We start from the raw sequence: 19,905 nt of genomic DNA, 5'->3' as shown, positions 1-19,905 counted from the left end.
CATTACATCATTGTCCACCTTTCAGCAGCTTTCAAAAGTCTGGGAAGTGGAAGCATTGATGGTCATATTATGGTGCATCTAGAAGTGTCAAAATGGCTGGATTTTTTTAAAATGTACCACCCACGACACACGGTTGTTTAGCGATGTTCAAAAAGGAAATGCTTCTTCTCTATTTCACAATGAAGCAATCGAACAAACACTGCCGGAATCGCAAGCTTTGCCGAGTGCCGAAGCACTCGGCAAAGGCTTTGCCGAGTGTCGCACTCGACAAAGAAGGCTCGACACATAGTGCATCGGTAAAGCCTTCTTTGCCGAGTGCTTTTTCTCGGGCACTCGGCAAAGAAAACCAGCCGTTACGGCGCCGGGTGACGGAGACGGCGGCTTTGCCGAGTGTCCCTGGTGACACTCGGCAAAGGAGTTATCTTTGCCGAGTGTCTGCCTGGAAACACTCGGCAAAGGATCCACCTTTGCCGAGTGCCACCTGGGACACTTGGCAAAGAACCCGTCAGGGAGGGTCCCCATGTCAGGTTCTTTGCCGAGTGCTAGGTCTGGCACTCGGCAAAGCGTGCTTCTTTGCCGAGTGCCAGAGACATTCCACTCGGCAAAGAACCTGTGCCGGTGCCCAGGTCTTGATTCTTTGCCGAGTGTTATGGCCTTGACACTCGGCAAAGCGCCTCTTTGCCGAGTGTTACACTCGGCAAAGTGACCAGTATGCAACTTTTTTGCCGAGTGTAGGTCTACATAGTGTAGGAACATACCACAAAAAGTTTGGTGGCCAAAATGTAAAAAACAAAAATATGGTTTGCCGAGTTTCTATAGAAGACACTCGGCAAAGCCTTCTTTGCTGAGTGCCCAGTATTCGGCACTCGGCAAAGAAGCCTCTTTGCCGAGTGCCAGTCCTCGGCTCTCGGCAAAGACCGACGGCCGTCAGCTTTAGGACGGCCGCTGACGGCCCTTTGCCGAGCGGTTTCTTTGTCGAGTGTTTGACACTCGGCAAACATGTCTTTGCCGAGTGTTGTCCTGTGCCGAGTGTCCTGCACTCGGTAAAGAGGTTCGTTACCGAGAGCCGAACTTTGCCGAGTGCGGCACTCAGCAAAGCCTTCTTTGCCGAGTGCCCGACAAAAGGCACTCGGCAAAGAGGCCGACACTCGGCAAAGCCTCGGATTCCGGTAGTGAAATCAGAGTTTGGGTACATACATTGTAATATATCCCCTATACACAACAACTTAATATATGAATGAAATACTGCAGGCTCTCCCAGCAGTAGCGAAAAGAGGAGTTTCTTTGTGCGTCCTCCCCGCGCCTAACGCGTGAAGCCGTTCCCCTCCACTCACGCACGTCCATAAAAATACCCTTCGTTCTCTACTGCTACACCTTGCAGCTGCTTGTGTTACAAAATCTATCTATATGATATATAGAAATCGTAGCATTGTATATAAACACTAACTAGTAAGAATTAATATGAATGCTTCGTTAAAACCTTTAAATATTAAATAGTAAGATATGATAATAAAAGTATTAAGTATATCTACAAAGATAAAATGTTTATAACTTGTAATGATTTATGATTACTATCTAGCTTGCGCATAGTCGTTCACAAGAGACGTAGGGTCGCACAAGTGCACAACACAAGACAATTAGACAAATATGCATTCTGGACTGGACAGTGCTAGCTGATGAAAACCATATTTCAATATCGTCTGATGAATACATTTTGCTGGAATGAATACATTTTGCTGGAATTTCAAACGGTGGTACAGCCAAAATTAGAACAAAAAAATCGAGTAACAGAAAGGGGTTGAAAACCGATAAAGAACTCGAATAGAGCAAGAAACAGCAGTAGCTTAGGTTTGAAGAGACACCCGGGAGGATATGCTCAATGCAAGCTCAAACTGACCACCATCGTCGGTCGGTCGTTAACCGGATTAGGGTTTGTTGACGTAGCCACACATCCGTCTGATCTCCCCATTGGCGGCCGTCTTCACCTGGACGCCACCCATCTTCACCATGGCTTGTCCAAACTTGTCCTGCCACAGCTTCTGAGAGAAGGCGGCTACATAGACCAGCCCAAGCGTGTCGCTTGACTTGAGGAGTGCGGCATCCGACGCGAAGAGCACCTTGTGGCTGATGACGTTCCGGTAGTACTGGTTGTCCAGCTGGTCAGGGGTCCTGTAGTCCTGCACCACCGTGTTGTCGGCGGCGCCGTTGGCCGACGACGCGCAGCTCGCCTGCAGCGTGGCGGCGAACGCCGGGTCCATGTCGGAGGTGTTGCTGGGCGGGAGGCGGTCGCTGCTGAAGGAGGAGCAGTGGGAGCGGCCGATGCTGTGCGCGCCGGAGAGCGCGACCATGTCGACGGTGTCGAGGCCCTTGGCGGCGAACATGGCCTTGAGGCGCCGGACGTCGGCGAACGGCGGGGGCAGGTTGGGGAGAGTCTCGTTGGCGAGCGACACCGTCCCGTCGTAGCGGCCCGCGGGCATGGTGAAGTTGATGGCGCCGCCGCTGAGGAACGCGCTGGCGTCGCGGCCGGCGAAGGCGACGATGTCGGCGCAGGACACGACGCCCGGGCATCTCGCCTCGACCGCTGCCTTGGCCGCGTCGATGACCTCGAAGCCGCGCAGGCTCAGGTTGGGGACCCCGAGCATCTCCGGCTGCGGGTTGGTGTCGTTGTCGGGCTTGAGCAGAACGGAGGCGTCGCAGCCCTGTGAACGCCATACGTAGTGCGACACATTGTTGGACACATGCAGACACATCACACGACGATGTTGTCACACACTCACATCAAAAGCATGGTTTATAGTACGGAGTATATAATATATACCTGGACGAAGCAGTCGTGGAAGAACAAACGGACGAGCCCTGCTTTGGTGCCGGCGTCGGCAGCGCGCACGGCCTCCTGCACGATGGTTTCTGCCTCGGCGCACTTGTCCTTGTAGTATCCGACGCTCAGTCCGGCACCAGCGGCAGGTGGCGGCGGGCTAGGTGTGGGAGGAGGAGGAGGAGGATAGGCGGTGGGAGAGCTCGGCGTCGGGCTTGTCGTCATCGGAGGATATGCAGCAGGCGGCGGCGGCGACGATGTAGGTGTAGGACTGCCGGCGCCATAGCCGTAGCCCGCTTGCTGTTGTTGGCACGACACGGGGCCGAGCAGCGCGAGCACCAAGGTGGCGAGAACGGCGAGCTTGGTGGCCATCCCTGGACTGCAGCACCTGCGGCCTGCCTAGCTAGTCAGCTCGAGAGATCAAAGTGGATGAAGGGGATTGCTGCGTCGCATGTCTATTTATAGCTCCTCCTGTGCGGGCCGGCCGGGGACTAGAGTCTGCAGAATGTTTCTGGAGCGCACGTCGTCGTAGCGTACTGACGTGCAACGATGTAAGAATCAACAACACTCAGCAGGAAAGGAACGACATGTAGTCATGGAGAGCACACAGCCCGGCCATAATAATACATATAGTTAGCTTGCGAAAGATAGGAATTGACTGTGGTTTGGTCAATACAAGACTTAAATACTAGAATAGATGAGATCATTGAAGTGCTCTTAACCTCAACCAATCTGGTAATCACACACAGCTAAGCTTGGGATGCTTGGAGTTCATCAGGACACAGCACCATGTCTAGTATATTAATTCAAGTATTTGATAGACAAAGGTGCACCTAAATTTAGCCAGATTGTTATATATCGCTACCGGACTTACATTCTTTGCCGAGGTATTTTTACACTGTAACACTCGGCAAAGAACACTCAACAAATTTTTTATCGGCAAATGGTTTTTTGCCGATTACTTTTTCGTCCACTCTGTCGAGCGTCAAAAAATACTTGGCAAAGAAAAGCACTCGGCAAATTAAGAATCGCAAAAAAATCCAAAAAGGCAAAAAATCCAAAAAAAAATCATTTCCAAATATTATCTATGTGGATAGCTCATTATTAATATACTGTAAGTGCAATCAACCCCAAGTGAGAGTTTTGGTGATTTAATAATAAAACAAATAAGGCTACTAATAAGTTTGCTCCTAGTGTATACTCATTGTCTACAGAGATAAAAGGAGTAACAACTTTAGTTGAGAATTGGAAAGGGTAGTTTTAAGGACAAAGCAAATACATTAGTGGTGCCTTGAAAGGATTCCATGCGACGATAGTGTAAAATTTTATATATATCTTAAGTCGCAGGATCTAATTCTTCATAATAGTTTTCGCACAGGTAATGGTGTTTGCTATCGCTCAAGCCTCTAAATTCAAAATCTATTTTTGAAAACCAAAATTCTTTGGACACTCTGTGTATGCGGCTATTGTTAGGATTGAGAAACAGAGAGTGTTCCTATTGAAAAGCAGTTGAGCTTCTTCAGCTGAGTTGAATTTAACTTCAACTGTGAAACTCTCCGATCAAAACCAGTTGAACTTGCCTTCGGGCCAGTTCAACCTGGGTTTTCTCTCCTGAACTTTCTGGTCAATGTCAGTTGAACTGGCCCTATGGGCAATTCAACTGGTCTCTAGGTTAGCTGCCTAGTCTGACATACAGTCTGCTAGTCTCGCTGACAGACTGTCTGTCAGCCTGCCACCAGGCGGTTGAACCGGTCCTAGTGGTGGTTCAACCGGTGTCCGGACCTGTTGACTAGTCTGACCTGTAGTCTGTCAGTCTGACTATTAGACTGACTGTCAGCCTGCCCCTAGGGGCGGTTCAACCGGCCTTGCATAGAAAAATCGAGTCCAACGACTCTTTTTGAGGAGACTCTATAAATACCCCTCATATATTTTTCCTCATTAACCCTAGTAATCCCCACACTTATTGGTCACCTAACTTGAGACAAAAGCACTCTCCCTTTCTCTCTCACACTCGAATTAGCTCTCAAATCAAATCGATTGAAGGATCCTTTTTGGTGTGAGGTTTGTGCTTGTGTCCCTCAGATTTGGTTTTCCTCTCCCTTCTCATTCTTATCTCTTGAGATTGTTGCAAAGACCTCTTGTGCGATATTATTGTTCTTGGAACCCTAAAGTTCCTAGACGGATTGAGGTTGCTTGGGAGTCTCCAAAGTTGTGGACAACCCCAAGAAGTTTGTATTACCCACTCTTGTGAGCAGATTTGAGAAAAGATTCCCTTGACCTTGGTGGTCGGATTGTGGAGGATTAGGGTTGAAAAGGACCCGTCCATTTGTGGGCTCCTCAACGGGGAGTAGGACACCTTTGTGGTGTGGCCGAACCTCGGGATAAAATCTTGTGTCTTATGTTCTTGCTTGGATCTGTGGTTGTGATTTTCTATTTGGCAAGATAGACATATAGGTTTATTCTCCGTGTGGATCTCGTGGTGAATTAACTCCTGTATTTCCCACCACCCACACTTAGTTTATCCCTCGTGTTTTCCTTTCTAAGTGATCCCTCATTGTATTTCCACGTAGTTCGAAGCCTAGATTTATTCTAGCAGTTGGACTGGTTTAGAGTAGTTCATCTTGCCTTTATAGCAGTTGAACTAGCCTGCACCAGTTGAACTGTAGATTTGACATTATCTCGCAGTTTGTGGTGAAAATTTTCAGGTGTGCTAAAGCGGTTTGGGATGAAGGACGCCAAGCCCGCAAAGATCTGCTAAAGCGGTTTGGGATGAAGGACGCCAAACGAAGTACACGCAAGATCTGCTAAAGCGGTTTGGGATGAAGGACGCCAAGCCCGCAAAGACTCCGATGGGGACCGACGGACACACCGACCTCAACAAAGGAGGTAAGTCCGTTGATCAAAAAGCATACCGGTCAATGATAGGTTCTTTGCTTTACTTATGTGCTAGTAGACCGGATATTATGCTTAGCGTATGCATGTGTGCTAGATTTCAATCCGATCCTAAGGAGTGTCACTTAGTGGCGGTGAAGCGAATTCTTAGATATTTGGTTGCTACGCCTTGCTTCGGGCTCTGGTATCCAAAGGGGTCTACCTTTGACTTAGTTGGATACTCAGACTCCGACTATGCTGGATGTAAGGTCGATAGGAAGAGTACATCGGGGACGTGCCAATTCTTAGGAAGGTCCCTGGTGTCATGGAACTCTAAGAAACAAACTTCCGTTGCCCTATCCACCGCTGAGGCCGAGTATGTTGCCGCAGGACAGTGTTGCGCGCAACTACTTTGGATGAGGCAAACCCTCAGGGACTTTGGCTACAATCTGAGCAAAGTCCCACTCCTATGTGATAATGAGAGTGCTATCCGCATGGCGGAAAATCCTGTTGAACACAGCCGCACAAAGCACATAGACATCCGGCATCACTTTTTGAGAGACCACCAGCAAAAGGGAGATATCGAAGTGTTTCATGTTAGCACCGAGAACCAGCTAGCCGATATCTTCACTAAGCCTCTAGATGAGAAGACCTTTTGCAGGTTGCGTAGTGAGCTAAATGTCTTAGATTCGCGGAACCTGGATTGAATTGTAGCATACATGTAGTTATGCTTTTGATCATGTTCCTTTTTTGCATTATGTTGCTTATTATGGTGCTCAAGTTGTACAAACACTCCCTGGACCTCACAAGTCCGTTGCAAAGTGATGCACATGTTTAGGGGGAGATGTGTTACAACTTGACCCTTTGAGACTAACCATTTGCTTGAGTTTGCTTGATTTAGTCTCGAAGGAGGATTGAAAGGGAAAAGGTGGACTTGGACCATGAAAGACTTCCACTGCACTCCGATGAGAGGGTAACTAATTCCAAGTTCATCTCATGAAATCTTATTGCCATTTGCTCTTAATTGAAGACTTTGGTGAGGCAATGGGGTTAAAAGGCCAAGATTGATCCCGTTTTGGTGCTTGATGCCAAAGGGGGAGAAAATAAAGGCCAAAGCGATAAATGGATCAGCTACCACTTGAGAGATTTTGAAAATAGTAGGATAGAGTTTTTGTTTTGTCAAAAGCTTTTATTGTCTCTTATTGTCTCTATTGTCAAAAGTTGGCTTCTTGTGGGGAGAAGTATTGAGTATGGGAAATAGGGGGAGTTTTTGAAATCTTTGATCAATCTCTTTTGGAATGACTCTCTTTATACTTCAACATATGTGTTTGACTTAGAGATAGAGATTTGAGTTTGATTTGCAAAAACAAACCAAGTGGTGGCAAAGGATGATCCATATATGTCAAAATTGAATAAAACCAATTTGAGTTTTTATTTGAAGTGATTTTGCACTTGTGCTATCTACTTTATATTGTGTTGGCATAAATCACCAAAAAGGGGGAGATTGAAAGGGAAATGTGCCTTTGGGCCATTTCTACGTATTTTGGTGATTGAGTGCAAACACAAGTGCTTAAATGTGAAAATATGCCCAAGGATGAACAAAGTGCAAATCACAAGTTAAGGTATGTTTCTAAGCCTTAGTACATTGGTTTTGTGTACTAATATATTTGTCTAAGTATTAGAAACAGATAAAAGAAGAGAAGAGAAGACTTGGCTGTGTACAGCCAAGGGGCTGCTTCGGTCTGGGGCACCGGACTGTCCGGTGGTGCACCGGACAGTGTCCGGTGGTGCACCGGACAGTGTCCGGTGGTGCACCGGACAGTGTCCGGTGCGCCAGGCTGCCTCGGCCGAAGAGGCCGCTCTCGGGTTTTTCTCCGGCGACTTCGGCTAAAATTCACCGGACTGTCCGGTGTGCACCGGACTGTCCGGTGTGCACCGGACTGTCCGGTGTGCACCGGACTGTCCGGTGAGTCAACGGTCGGCCGGGCCAACGGTCGGCCGCGCGATCGGCGCGCGACACGTGGCCGAGCCAACGGTCGGAAGGAAGCACCGGACTGTCCGGTGTGCACCGGACTGTCCGGTGCGCCAGATCTGCAACGGTCGGCAACGGTCGGCTTCGCCATTTAAGGAAACAAATCGGGCACCGGACAGTGTCCGGTGTGCACCGGACTGTCCGGTGCGCCACGAGACAGAAGGCAAAGATGGCTTTCCAGATTTGTTCCCAACGGCTCCTAGCTGCCTTGGGGCTATAAAAGGGACCCCTAGGCGCATGGAGGAGTACACCAAGCATTCCTTGAGCACTCTTGATCACTCACACATCAATCTCGCGCACTTGTTCGACATTCTAGTGATTTGAGCTCCGTTCTAGTGTGCTAGTCTTTTGAGCTCAAGTCTGGGTCTTGTGTGTGCGTATTCGCTGTGATCTTTGTGTCGTGTGTGAGTTGCTAATCCTTCCTTTGCTCTGTGATTCTCTGTGAACATCTTTTGTAAGGGCGAGAGGCTCCAAGTTGTGGAGATTCCTCGCAAACGGGATTGAGAAAAGAAAAGCAAGAACACCGTGGTATTCAAGTTGATCATTGGATCACTTGAGAGGAGTTGAGTGCAACTCTCGTCCGTTGGGACGCCACAACGTGGAGTAGGCAAGTTTTGTACTTGGCCGAACCACGGGATAACCACTGTGTCATCTCTGTGATTGGATTCTTGTGGTTATTGTGTTTTGACTCCTCTCTAGCCACTTGGCATAAACTGTGCTAACACCTAATCAAGTTTTGTGGCTATAAGTTTAAGTTTTTACAGGATCACCTATTCACCCCCCCTCTAGGTGCTCTCAAGAGCCAACCTCCCTATATATAGCCATATATATATAGTGGCACCAGTTGGATATAATTTGGAACAAATGGAGTGTTAGATTATCTGGCTGCTGGGATCCAACCTCCCTAGCAGTGAGATCCACAGCTGATCACAGATGCCATCTTGCAATGTGTACGTTGTAGCTAACTACCGGTAGTTCCGCGGCCCAGCAGCTGCTAAATTCTTCCCAGCAAGCAGTGTTGACCATGCATATTTTTAGTAATCCATGTCAAATGGTCGTTTGCTTAAGTGATGCAGAGGAATTGAAGACAAAACCTCGGCTTAAAGAACTACAAGCTACGGATCGAGTTGTACATAACTCCTGGTTGCTGCCTTCATCGAATGAACATGCTGTAGTGTACGTAGCTCCAGGTTTTGTACATATATAGCCCTTATTAGCTAGTGGCCTGAAGAACGCGACAGACACAAGTGATCGATACCCTAGCTATAGCACGTGACCGTTGGTTGAGCATGTTACCATGATATATAGGTACCCCCGCGTACGTAGTTGTTTAAACAAATATATGAAATAACACCATTATTTGCACATACAATCGCAACGCACCGCTGGCGGCCTTGAGTTTTGTCCACGCCCGGCCGGCCAGGACCTTGATCGCTTCGTATACGTAATTAAGTAGTGCATCCATCTCCAAGTCAACGGATGCCTGATATGGATCGGAGCTGTGTGAGCTTCTTCGTTCGTGCATAACTGGAGCTCACTCACCTACTCTCCATGTTGTTGTCGGCTATATATGCGCTGGCTCTCATCCCATAGTACTTAACATTCCCCGACCGGCGCCGCTATATATAGGCATGCAAGACGGCAGCTTTTTCTTCACTCATCGTCGTCGTCCATCGCTCGCTAGCTTACTTGAGTCTCGCCTCCATCTCTACCTGTCTCGTCTCGGTTAGACCACGAAGAATTAAGCGACGATGATGAGCCCTAGTAAGCTCGCCGTCCTCACTGTGTTCGCCTTCGCCCTGCTCGGCTCCGTGTCATGCCAGGCCGGAACCTACTACTACACTCCTCCGGCTCCGGCCACCCCGCAACCACCGGCATGTCCTCCTCCTGTCACTCCGGTGCCCCCGCCCGCGTCACCACCCACTTATCCTCCACCGACCCCGACGAGCCCACCCGCGCCTACGCCCACACCCCCACCCCCACCCCCACCCAGCAGCCCTGGGACGCAACTCATGGTCGGATACTACAAGAACAAGTGTGGCGCTTACGTGGATGTCGAAGCTATTGTCAAGAAGCACGTCAGTGCCACTGATGCTGGTATGCAGGCCGGGCTTGTCCGTCTCTTCTTCCACGACTGCTTCGTCCGTGTAAGAGCTCCATTACCGACCAAGCTAGCCATGCATGCCGTACATACCATATTCATGCATGCAGTCAGACAGTTAATTGAAGGCGTTGCCATCGCCATGTGTACGTGGTGGTTTCTGCAGGGATGCGACGGCTCCGTCCTCCTCGACACGTTCAGCAACGACACCAGCCTGACCCCGGAGAAGTTCGGCGTGCCCAACTTCCCCAGCCTGCGGGGCTTCGAGGTGATCGACGCGGCCAAAGCCGAGATGGAGGCGGCGTGCCCGGGCACGGTCTCGTGCGCGGACATCGTCGCCTTCGCCGCCCGCGACGCATCCTACTTCCTCAGCGGCGGCGGCATCAGCTTCGCCATGCCGGCGGGGCGCTACGACGGGACCGTCTCCCTCGCCAGCGAGACCCTCCCCAACCTGCCCCCGCCGTTCGCCGGCTTCGACCAGCTCGTCAAGATGTTCGACGACAAGGGGCTCGACGCCTTGGACATGATCACGCTCTCCGGCGCGCACAGCATCGGCCGCTCCCACTGCTCCTCCTTCACCAGGGACCGCCTGCCGCCCAGCAACACCACCGACATGGACCCAGCGTTCGCCGCCACGCTGCAGGCTAGCTGCGCGTCGGCCAACGGCACCGACAACACGGTGATGCAGGACTTCGCCACCCCTGACGTCCTGGACAACCAGTACTACAAGAACGTGCTGGCCCACAAGGTTCTCTTCACGTCGGACGCCGCGCTCACCACCAACTTCACGTCCAACAACCTGGTGCGCGCCTACGCGGACTTCGTGCCCTATCTGTGGCAGCAGAAGTTCGCGAAAGCCATGGTGAAGATGGGCGGCGTCGAGATCAAAACCGCCGCCAATGGAGAGATCAGGAAGACATGCCGCAAGATCAACAGCAGGCCGTGATCGATCAGATGGACCGCCGAGCTTGTCCCTCTACTTTAGATCAAACTCTGACGACGCCTCACATGAGTCGAGAATAAATAACCATTTTTGCTTTCCGGACTTTCAATTTCCTAACTTGGCTTCATTCTCTAGCCGTATGCCTGTTTTATTTTATGCTCTCTATATAATTTTGATTGCAATAGATAATATTTAGTAAAAGATGATCTGTTGGATTTATTTGTTGCCTTTCATAAAGGAGAGCTTCCTCTATATAGTCTTAACTTTGGTACTTATCCTTTTGAGGCTATCTCATTATCTCAAATAGATCATCTATTTCATTCTTTATTTTAAACTCCACTCTCCAAACAATATCAAATATTGTCATCTACAGTTCTGAGTCCCCTATTTTACAATATTTGCTGGAGACAGTATAAGTGGTAAAATGCTTCGATGATCTAGCAATACATTCCTATTTGTCTACTGAGTGTGAATTTTAAAATCTTTACAAAGGTTCTTACAAATAGATTGATGAGGATAGCTAAGAAGCTTATTGGACCTCTGCACAAATAGTTTTTCTTCCAGGTAGGAATATAATGGAGGGGACAGTAGTTCTTCATGAGACGATACACGAATTGCATAAGAAAAAAGATTAGGGAATTATTTTGAAATTAGATTTTGAGAAGGCATATGATAAGTTAAAATGACCTTTTGTGCAACAAACCTTGCGTATGAAAGGTTTTTCAACAGAATGGTGTTCTTGGATTGTATCAGACATGATGGGAGGGCATGTGGGTATTAAAGTGAATGATAAAATAGGAATGGATTTTCAAACTTATAAGGGGCTTAGACACGGGGCCCTCAGTATCATATTCTTTTTAACATAATAGTGGACATGCTTGCTATTTTTGTGAATAGGGCAAAGAAGAGGATCAATTCATAGGTCTTATTCCGCATTTAGTGGATGGTGGGATATCCATCCTACAATGTACAGATGATACTATTCTCTTCCTAGATCATGATGTGGCTAAAGTAGCTAATTTAAAGCTTTTACTCTTTGCCTTGAAACAAGCTTAAGGTTCAAAGATAAACTATCATAAGAGTGAGATTTTTTGCTTTGGCCTATCCTAGGAGGAAGAGAATAGTTATCTCTCTTTGTTTGGATGTAGAGAAGGTAGCTACCCCTTCAAATATCTTGGAATCCACATGCATTTTCGGAGATTAAGTAATAACGATTGGAAGGTAATTGAAACGAAAAATGAAAATAAGTTGAGCACCTGGAAGGGTAAGCTTATGTATGTAGGCGGTCACCTAGTTTTAATCAATTTTGTTCTCACCGGTCTAGTGATGTTTATGCTGTCTTTTTTGAGGTACCTAATGGCATATTTGAAAAATAGACTATTATCGATTGAGATTCTTATGGGATATTCTGAGCCAACCTAAGATCACGGAGGTCTAGGTATTCAGAATATAAAAGTACAAAATAAATGCCTGCTTAGTAAATGGTTGTTTAAATTGTTAAATGAGGATGGTTTATGGCAAAATTTGCATAGATGGAAATACCTCAGGAAACATACCTTGACAAATGTAATCAGAAAACCTGGTGATTCACATTTTTGGTCAGGGCTTATGAAAGTGAATGGTTCTTTCTTTAGTTTTGGTTCCTTTATCCTAAAGGATGGAAATCAGATTAGATTCTCAGAAGATACTTGATTAGGTAACAACCGCTAAAATTAAATACCCTTCGCTTTATAATATTGCTCGCAAAAAGAGTGACACGGTAGTAAATGTTTTTGATAGAATTCCTCTAAACATTTCTTTTTGTAGATCTTTTGTGGGGGGACTTGTTGAATTGGAATAGGCTGGTTGCTAGCATTGCTCATATTCATCTTAGTAATGAGAAGGATGTTTTTAGATGAATTTTGCTGGTATCAAGTCAATTCTCTGTTAATTCAATATATGGTTTCTTAATGAATAATACCAAAGTTGTTTATCATAAGCCTCTTTGGAAGCTTAAAGTACCATTAAAAATCAAGATTTTTATGTGGTACCTAATTAGGGGCGTAATTTTAACAAAAGATAATCTTGCTAAGTGTAATTGGTAGGGAAGTAAAAATGTGTGTTTTGTGGCACAAGTGAATCTATACAACTTTTGTTTTTTCAATGCAATTACGCTTGGTTTCTATGGAGACTAGTGCAATGTTGTTTTGGTCTAACTATTCCAAGATCAGTGAAACATATCTTTGGTTCTTAGCTTCTAGGGATTGCAAAAACTAAAAATTTGATAATTACATGTGTTACAGTGATTTGTTGGGCTATCTGGATTAGTAGAAATGATTTAGTTCTTAACAAATCATATATGATAACTTATATGCAGGTAATCTTCCAAGCGGCACACTGGCTTAGGGCCTGGACTCGGCTATAAAAAGATGAATATATGGACACCATTAAGGATGCGTGTCGATATATGAAGTCAGCGTCTATTCGGATTTTTGCTCACTTTGGCTAGAGGTTTACGAATAGGATCACTACCTTTTAGATGTTGTTCGGGACTGTGTTTTTCTATGTCTTCTAGTCGATGTATGCTGAGCGGAGATTTGTCTTCGACCATGTGATATAAGGTGTTGGTCATACCCTACTAGTGAGGAAAGGCCAAAACACTTTTTTCCATTATCTAAAAACTATCTTTAACCATCATCACCCGGTCATTACTACATCAATCACTTTTGGAGGTCGGCTCATCCTCCACCTGACCGCCTCTTGTAAATAATCACGGATAGAGGCTAGAGCATGTATAACCTAGAGCTATTGAATCGGGTTTCTAGGTACAAGAGACGATTAAGAGACTGTACCATAAGTCTTTTAATCATTAGTGTAGTTAAAAGACACTATATATATAGAAAGTCGTGAAGATACAGACTCTACTTCGTGAAGAGTCTGTCTCTTATTGTTTCTAGTTAACGTTCTAAGGACTTCTTAACACTACAGGAATCCGGGCCTTTGCCGAGTGCCGGAGTCTTTGCTGAGTGTTTTTTATCGGGCACTCGACAAAGACTACTTTGCCGAGTGTCGCACTCGGCAAAGTCCTGCGCTCGGTAACGAGACAGTTTACCGAGTGCAGGGCACTCGGCACAGCGAAGCACTCGGCAAAGAGCCTTTTGCCGAGTGGCAAACACTCGGGAAAGACGACTCCCGGCAAAGGGCCATTAGCTGTCGTCTGCAGCTGACGGCCGTTAGTCTTTGTCGAGAGCCGAAAGCAGGCACTCGGCAAAGTGCTCGTTTCCGGTAGTGTAAGAGCCCCCTTACATACCCTATCGGCCATTTCTAGAGGCGGTGTTAATTTGGTATTAACTTTAAATTTTTGCTTTTCGAGAATTCGCCTCGTTTGTTAATCTTTCTTTCTCCCATTTTCTGTTGGTCAACAACCAACGACCACGCAACTCACTATAGTGAAACACTACTTGTACCCACCTTCAACAATTCATATTCTTCGGTCGTGGGTTCATGGTATGCTAAAGATCCGTGAATAAAATATGTTTTCAAGTACTTGGGATAAAGCAAGGTTCACAAAGATCACACTTTTACATAAATCTCACGTATACCAAATAATTAGAGCAACTCTAAGAGTTCCCCTTTATTGCATGCTCCCAAAACTTTATTTAGGAAAGGAAGCTGTAAAATTATGGACTCCCACAATTCCTCTAATTCTTCCCAAAAAACATAGAGGTACCTGAAAAACTCCATCCTCCCGCATATTTTCACATCTCCCTTCCTCTTCAATCGTCCGCGAAGAGCGCAATTCACCCCACCACCACAGCAAGTGCAAGCTCCAGAGCAACGTGACATCGAGGTTTCATGGGTCGCTGCCGGGGCATTGGAATGTGTGGGAGGCCTTTGAGAACTACGACGCCGTGCACCTCGTCATGGAGGTCTGCAAGAGCGGGAGCTCTTGAATTAAATTCATGATTCTCACGTGCGTCTCAGTGCAAGTTCATCAACTCTGCAGCAACGAGAGGGAGAAAGAAAGAGCAGCGAATGGACATGACGATGATTGAATGGATGATATCCGTAGGTGAGATTGATGACGTCGAGGGTTCGCACGTAGGTGAGATTGATGACGGCGAGGGTTCACACGTACTGATGTGGCTAGTTTAAAGGTACAGGGGAATGTATTATTGGGGATCTGCTGTGGAGCAACATGATTATAGGAAAATATTTTTTTTTTGCAAAAGCCCCAGTAAATTGATTTAGGGAAAGATTTTTTTGGAAAATTCTTGAAGTTGCTCACCTATGAAGTTAATACTTTACTCTGTTGAAACAATTAACACTTTAGATACCAATCTTATAGCTAAAATATCATCTATTTTAGGAAGGAGTAAGTATACATAAGGTCACGCCTGCAAAATTATTTTCTAATTTTAGGGTCCTTTTGTTAGAGCTAAAGCTAATTCGTAAATCGTTTGGCAGGAACAGTTTATCCTGGAGCCAGAGCCATTTCCATATATTAAAATGCTAGAGCCAAAGCTAAAATCGGCGAAGCTAAGGCTGTACGCAGTCGAAGACTGCATGGCCTGCGCTATCCACTATAGCGTAAAACACCTTCTGCAGGAGACTGCATGGAGTGCGCTATTTTGCAGTGGCAGTGGAGGAGCGGTATATCAAGCGTTGTACGGATGCAGTGCGCTATCCACTGTGCCGTGAGGTTGGCCAGCAAAAACGCGGTCACGTGTACATAGGAGAGAATTAAAAAATGATATAATACGTAGTAGTTGGTATAGAGTTGAGATATGAAGTAAATATGACTGCAAAGGTTTATGGTATAGAGTAAAGAACCTTGCTGATAAGGACAGAATATTTTTTAGAGTAGAAATTTAGAGTTGTATGAGTGCAGATAGCCTAAAAGTGTATAATAGGGTTCTGGCTTTTTTCCAGACAAAAGCCAGAGCCAAAGTCTGCAAACAGGCTCTTAATTTCACGACACAACACGCATGTGGGATCGAATTGATGATGAAGATTTGCTTGGATTTCAAAAGATGTAATATTCAATCAAATTTAAATTATACAGCATAAAAGCAGGCATACAGCTGGAACACGAAACAAAGAATGTATACAGCATAAAAGCAGATATTAGGGGAGATCAGGGGAATGTATGTAAAGGCAAAACTTAGGAAATTGGAAGCCCGGCGGGACGCCATCTGATCAGGACCTGCTGTTGACCTTGCGGCATGTCTTCCTGATCTCTCCGTTGGCGGCGGTTTTGATCTCGACGCCGGCCATCTTCACCATGGCTTTCGCGAACTTCTGCTGCCACAGATAGGGCACGAAGTCCGCGTAGGCGCGCACCAGGTTGTTGGACGTGAAGTTGGTGGTGAGCGCGGCGTCCGACGTGAAGAGAACCTTGTGGGCCAGCACGTTCTTGTAGTACTGGTTGTCCAGGACGTCGGGGGTCTTGAAGTCCTGCATGACCGTGTTGTCGGTGCCGTTGGGCGACGCGCAGCTAGCCTGCAGCGTGGCGGCGAACGCTGGGTCTATGTCGGTGGTGTTGCTGGGCGGCAGGCGGTCCCTGGTGAAGGAGGAGCAGTGGGAGCGGCCGATGCTGTGCGCGCCGGAGAGCGTGATCATGTCGAAGGCGTCGAGCCCTTTGTCGGCGAACACCTTGACGAGCTGGTCGAAGCCGGTGAACGGGGAGGGCAGGTTGGGGAGGGTCTCGTTGGCGAGGGAGACGTTCCCGTCGTAGCGCCCCGCGGGCATGGCGAAGTTGATGCCGCCGCCGCTGAGGAAGTAGGACGCATCGCGGCCGGCGAACGCGACGATGTCCGCGCACGAGACCGTGCCGGGGCACGCCGCCTCGATCTCGGCTTTGGCCGCGTCGATCACCTCGAAGCCCCGCAGGCTGGGGAAGTTGGGCACGCCGAACTTCTCCGGGGTCAGGCTGGTGTCGTTGCTGAACGTGTCGAGGAGGACGGAGCCGTCGCATCCCTGCAGAAACCACCACGTACATGGCGATGGCAACGTCATTAATTAACTGTCTGACTGCATGCATGAATTGAATGGAATGTACGGCCGGCATGGCTAGCCTGGTGAATGATTTATGGAGCTCTTACACGGACGAAGCAGTCGTGGAATAAGAGACGGACAAGCCCGGCCTGCATGCCAGCATCGGTGGCCTTGACGTGCTTCTTGACAATAGCTTCAACATCCACGTAAGCGGCACACTTGTCCTTGTAGTATCCGACCATGAGTTGCGGACTAGAAGGAGGGCTGGGTGTTGGAGATGGTTGCTGCGGGGTTGGGTAGAAGTAGTAGCCACCGGACTGGCATGACACGGAGCCGAGCAGGGCAAACAGAGTGAGGACAGCGAGCTTAGAGGTTGTCATCGCTTAATCCCTCGTGGTCTTGTGCTACTAGAGGAGACAGGCGAGACGCGAGAGCTAGCGATGGGCTGAATGAAAAGTTGCCGTCTTGCATGCCTATTTATAGCCGGCTGGCCGGCGGCCAGTTCATCATGCATGTGTTATCGCCGGCCGGCCGGAGCGCACGTTGTGAGACGTGCAAGCCAGCCAACAATAGCATAACATGCAGTTCGTATAGTAGAGGACTAGAGGGTGAGCTCCACGAAGCTCACCGCTCTACCCGACATTCGTTGACATTGAGCTCGTTTGACTTAAGTTCTGTTTGGCACATGTTCAACAATAATTTGATAGGTTGTTGTGACCTCCTTAGTCCATTCTTTTTTATTTGTCGCGTTTTAGTTAAAAAAATAAAATATCGGATGACAAAACAATATTTTTTGTCAAACATTTTTTTATCAAAAACAATTTCGTTGGTAAAGGGTCTTCAATAATACTCATAAAACTATTAGGCCCGATCCTATTTGTTTCTCTTTATTTTGAGAAATTGAAATCTAACTAATAAAGTAGGCTATTTTTTAGAATGTGATATTCCACAACTTTTCAAAGTTTATATATAATACTACCTCAAACACTACAGAAATCCGGGCCTTTGCCGAGTGCCAGGAGCTTTGCCGAGTGTTTTTTGTCGGCCACTCGGCAAAGAAGCCTTTGCCGAGAGCCGCACTCGGCAAAGTCCTGCTCTCGGTAACGAGCTCGTTTACCGAGTGTAGGACTCTCGGCAAAGACTTTTTTGCCGAGTGCCGAACACTCGGTGAAGGCGGCGCTCGGCAAAGGGCCGTCAACGGCCATCTAAAGCTAGTGGCCGTTAACCTTTACCGAGGGCCGAGCATTGGCACTCGGCAAAAAATATTCTTTGCCGAGCGTTGGCACTCGGTAAAGAATATTCTTTACCGAGTGTCAACCAGCTGACACTCGGCAGAGCCGTCTTTACCGAGTGCCTTTTTTGGACACTCGGCAAAGAATATTTTTATTTTTTTATTTTGCCAACCAAACTTTTTGTGGTATGTTCCTACACTATGTAGACCTACATGTACCATTTTGGGACAATTATAACAGTGTTTTCTATAGCTAGTAGATTTAGTTCGTTTATTTGAATTTCTTCGAAAAATTCAGATTTGAACTGCAAGTCACTCGAAACTTGGAAAACCGTGCATGCAAAAATGATACCCATGCTATTTAGAGCGGAACAGAAACTTCGAGCACCAAGCTCACTAAACATGGCTGTGAACTTACAATCCAACTGTTTAAAAATTGTATAAAACACAAACAAAATCAGAAAATCATGAAACTTGTCCACATATCATAATATTTTATATAGAGGCTGTGATAAAAAATTGAGAATGTTTCGAGAAAGTTGTGAGACAGTATGTGTAGAAATCTAAGAGAACTACATTGAAACTCTATGATTTCATGTGTATTTCTCCTAGGTTTCTACACGTAGTGTCTCACAACTTTCTCAAAACGTTATCAAATTTTTATCACAGCCTCTACATATGATATCATGACACATGGACAAGTTTCATAATTTTCTAACTTTGTTTGTGTTTTATATAATTTTTAAACAGCACAGATCCTTTGTCGATTGCTGGTCGGCAGACACTCGGCAAAGAGGTACCTTCTTTGCCGAGTGTAGGCAAAGGTAACTTTTTTGCCGAATGTCACCTAGGACACTCGGTAAAGACGCCGTCTCTGTCACCCTGGAGCCATGACGACGACTTTTATTTGCCGAGTACTGCCTGGCAATCGGCAAAGTCTGTGCCGAGTGCCCGAAAAAAAGTACTTTGCAAAGAAGGCTTTGCCGATGTACTATTCGTCGAGCCCTCTTTGCCGAGTGCGACACTCGGCAAAGCCCGTGCCGAGTGTTTTTCAGGCTTTCGATTCTGTTAGTGAAATACATGCACTACCGGAATCGCGTTCTTTGCCGAGTGTCTAAGACACTCGGCAAAGGCCATTTTACACTCGGCAAAGGCTTTGCCGAGTGTAACACTCGACAAAGAACACTCGGCAAAGATTTCATCGGCAAAGGGTTCTTTGCCGAGTGCTTTTTTTCGGACACTCGGCAAAGACTTTGTCGAGTGTCAAAAAGCACTCGGCAAAGAAAAACACTCGGCAAATTAAGAATCGAAAAAATTAAAAAAAAACAACAAAACATTTTTTAAATTCTAGGAACAACTCTCCACCCTACCCTATTACCTTACCCGTTGCCCTATCATTTTTCACTATTATTTTGAATCAAACTTATATGTTTTGTAAATGGTGAGATTCGAACTCGCAACCTCTCTCTCGCGCATACCCTCCTATACCACTACACTACTACACCAATTATGTTTATATTACGTTTCTATTCCTCATGTACTATAACAAATCGAGAGTAATTTGATTATTTAAGGCACTAAATGAGTTTATTTGAAAATGTGACCAACTATAAAATTGCATAACTTTTTGAGATCTAAAAGTTTTATTTTAATAGTTTATACATCCGAGACCGTTTATAAAATTTGAATTTTAAATTTAAAAACTTCACACGAAATTTTCAATGATAAGATGATTTCAAATCAAAAAATTGTCAACTACAAAGTTTCATTATATTTCAAGACCTACAACTTTTATTTTGGTGATTTTTCCATCCGAGACAGTTTGAAAAATTCAAATTTCAAAATTCAAACATAGTTTTGCATAACAAAATGATTTCAAACTAAAACATTGTCAACTACAAAGTTTCATAACTCTTCAATACCTACAACTTTCATG

General features: G+C 46.3%; 3 protein-coding genes across 3 annotated transcripts; 1 reads left to right on the top strand and 2 right to left on the bottom strand.

Annotated features, from left to right (window-relative positions):
• Positions 1–1,674: 1,674 nt before the first annotated feature.
• On the bottom strand, positions 1,675–3,241 carry LOC103634415 (peroxidase 2). Its single transcript, XM_008655939.2, has 2 exons — positions 2,819–3,241; positions 1,675–2,699 (listed from the first exon to the last, which is right to left on the bottom strand). The coding sequence occupies exons 1-2, from the start codon at positions 3,185–3,187 to the stop codon at positions 1,926–1,928; spliced, it is 1,143 nt and encodes a 380-aa protein (XP_008654161.1). The 5' UTR covers positions 3,188–3,241; the 3' UTR covers positions 1,675–1,925.
• A 6,121-nt stretch (positions 3,242–9,362) lies between these two features.
• LOC103633480 (peroxidase 2) lies at positions 9,363–11,035 on the top strand. The gene is made up of 2 exons (XM_020541096.1): positions 9,363–9,865; positions 9,986–11,035. The coding sequence occupies exons 1-2, from the start codon at positions 9,470–9,472 to the stop codon at positions 10,763–10,765; spliced, it is 1,176 nt and encodes a 391-aa protein (XP_020396685.1). The 5' UTR covers positions 9,363–9,469; the 3' UTR covers positions 10,766–11,035.
• A 4,711-nt stretch (positions 11,036–15,746) lies between these two features.
• Positions 15,747–17,189, bottom strand: LOC100284334 (uncharacterized). The gene is made up of 2 exons (NM_001157229.2): positions 16,846–17,189; positions 15,747–16,720 (listed from the first exon to the last, which is right to left on the bottom strand). The coding sequence occupies exons 1-2, from the start codon at positions 17,116–17,118 to the stop codon at positions 15,941–15,943; spliced, it is 1,053 nt and encodes a 350-aa protein (NP_001150701.2). The 5' UTR covers positions 17,119–17,189; the 3' UTR covers positions 15,747–15,940.
• Between the last annotated feature and the right edge of the window lie 2,716 nt (positions 17,190–19,905).

Source organism: Zea mays, chromosome 7 (genome assembly GCF_902167145.1).
Source record: "Zea mays cultivar B73 chromosome 7, Zm-B73-REFERENCE-NAM-5.0, whole genome shotgun sequence".
Lineage (NCBI taxonomy): Eukaryota > Viridiplantae > Streptophyta > Magnoliopsida > Poales > Poaceae > Zea > Zea mays.
Note: the sequence above shows the minus strand (reverse complement) of the source record. Positions and strands in the feature narration are given on the sequence as shown.

Bases quoted from the DNA above. Each gene is read 5' to 3' on its own strand.
- LOC103634415 (XM_008655939.2), bottom strand. From the start codon at position 3,187: ATGGCCACCAAGCTCGCCGTTCTCGCCACCTTGGTGCTCGCGCTGCTC. The intron at 2,700-2,818 runs GTATATATTATA...TGGCGTTCACAG, and splicing joins TCCACGACTGCTTCGTCCAG to GGCTGCGACGCCTCCGTTCT.
- LOC103633480 (XM_020541096.1), top strand. From the start codon at position 9,470: ATGATGAGCCCTAGTAAGCTCGCCGTCCTCACTGTGTTCGCCTTCGCC. The intron at 9,866-9,985 runs GTAAGAGCTCCA...TGGTTTCTGCAG, and splicing joins TCCACGACTGCTTCGTCCGT to GGATGCGACGGCTCCGTCCT.
- LOC100284334 (NM_001157229.2), bottom strand. From the start codon at position 17,118: ATGACAACCTCTAAGCTCGCTGTCCTCACTCTGTTTGCCCTGCTCGGC. The intron at 16,721-16,845 runs GTAAGAGCTCCA...TGGTTTCTGCAG, and splicing joins TCCACGACTGCTTCGTCCGT to GGATGCGACGGCTCCGTCCT.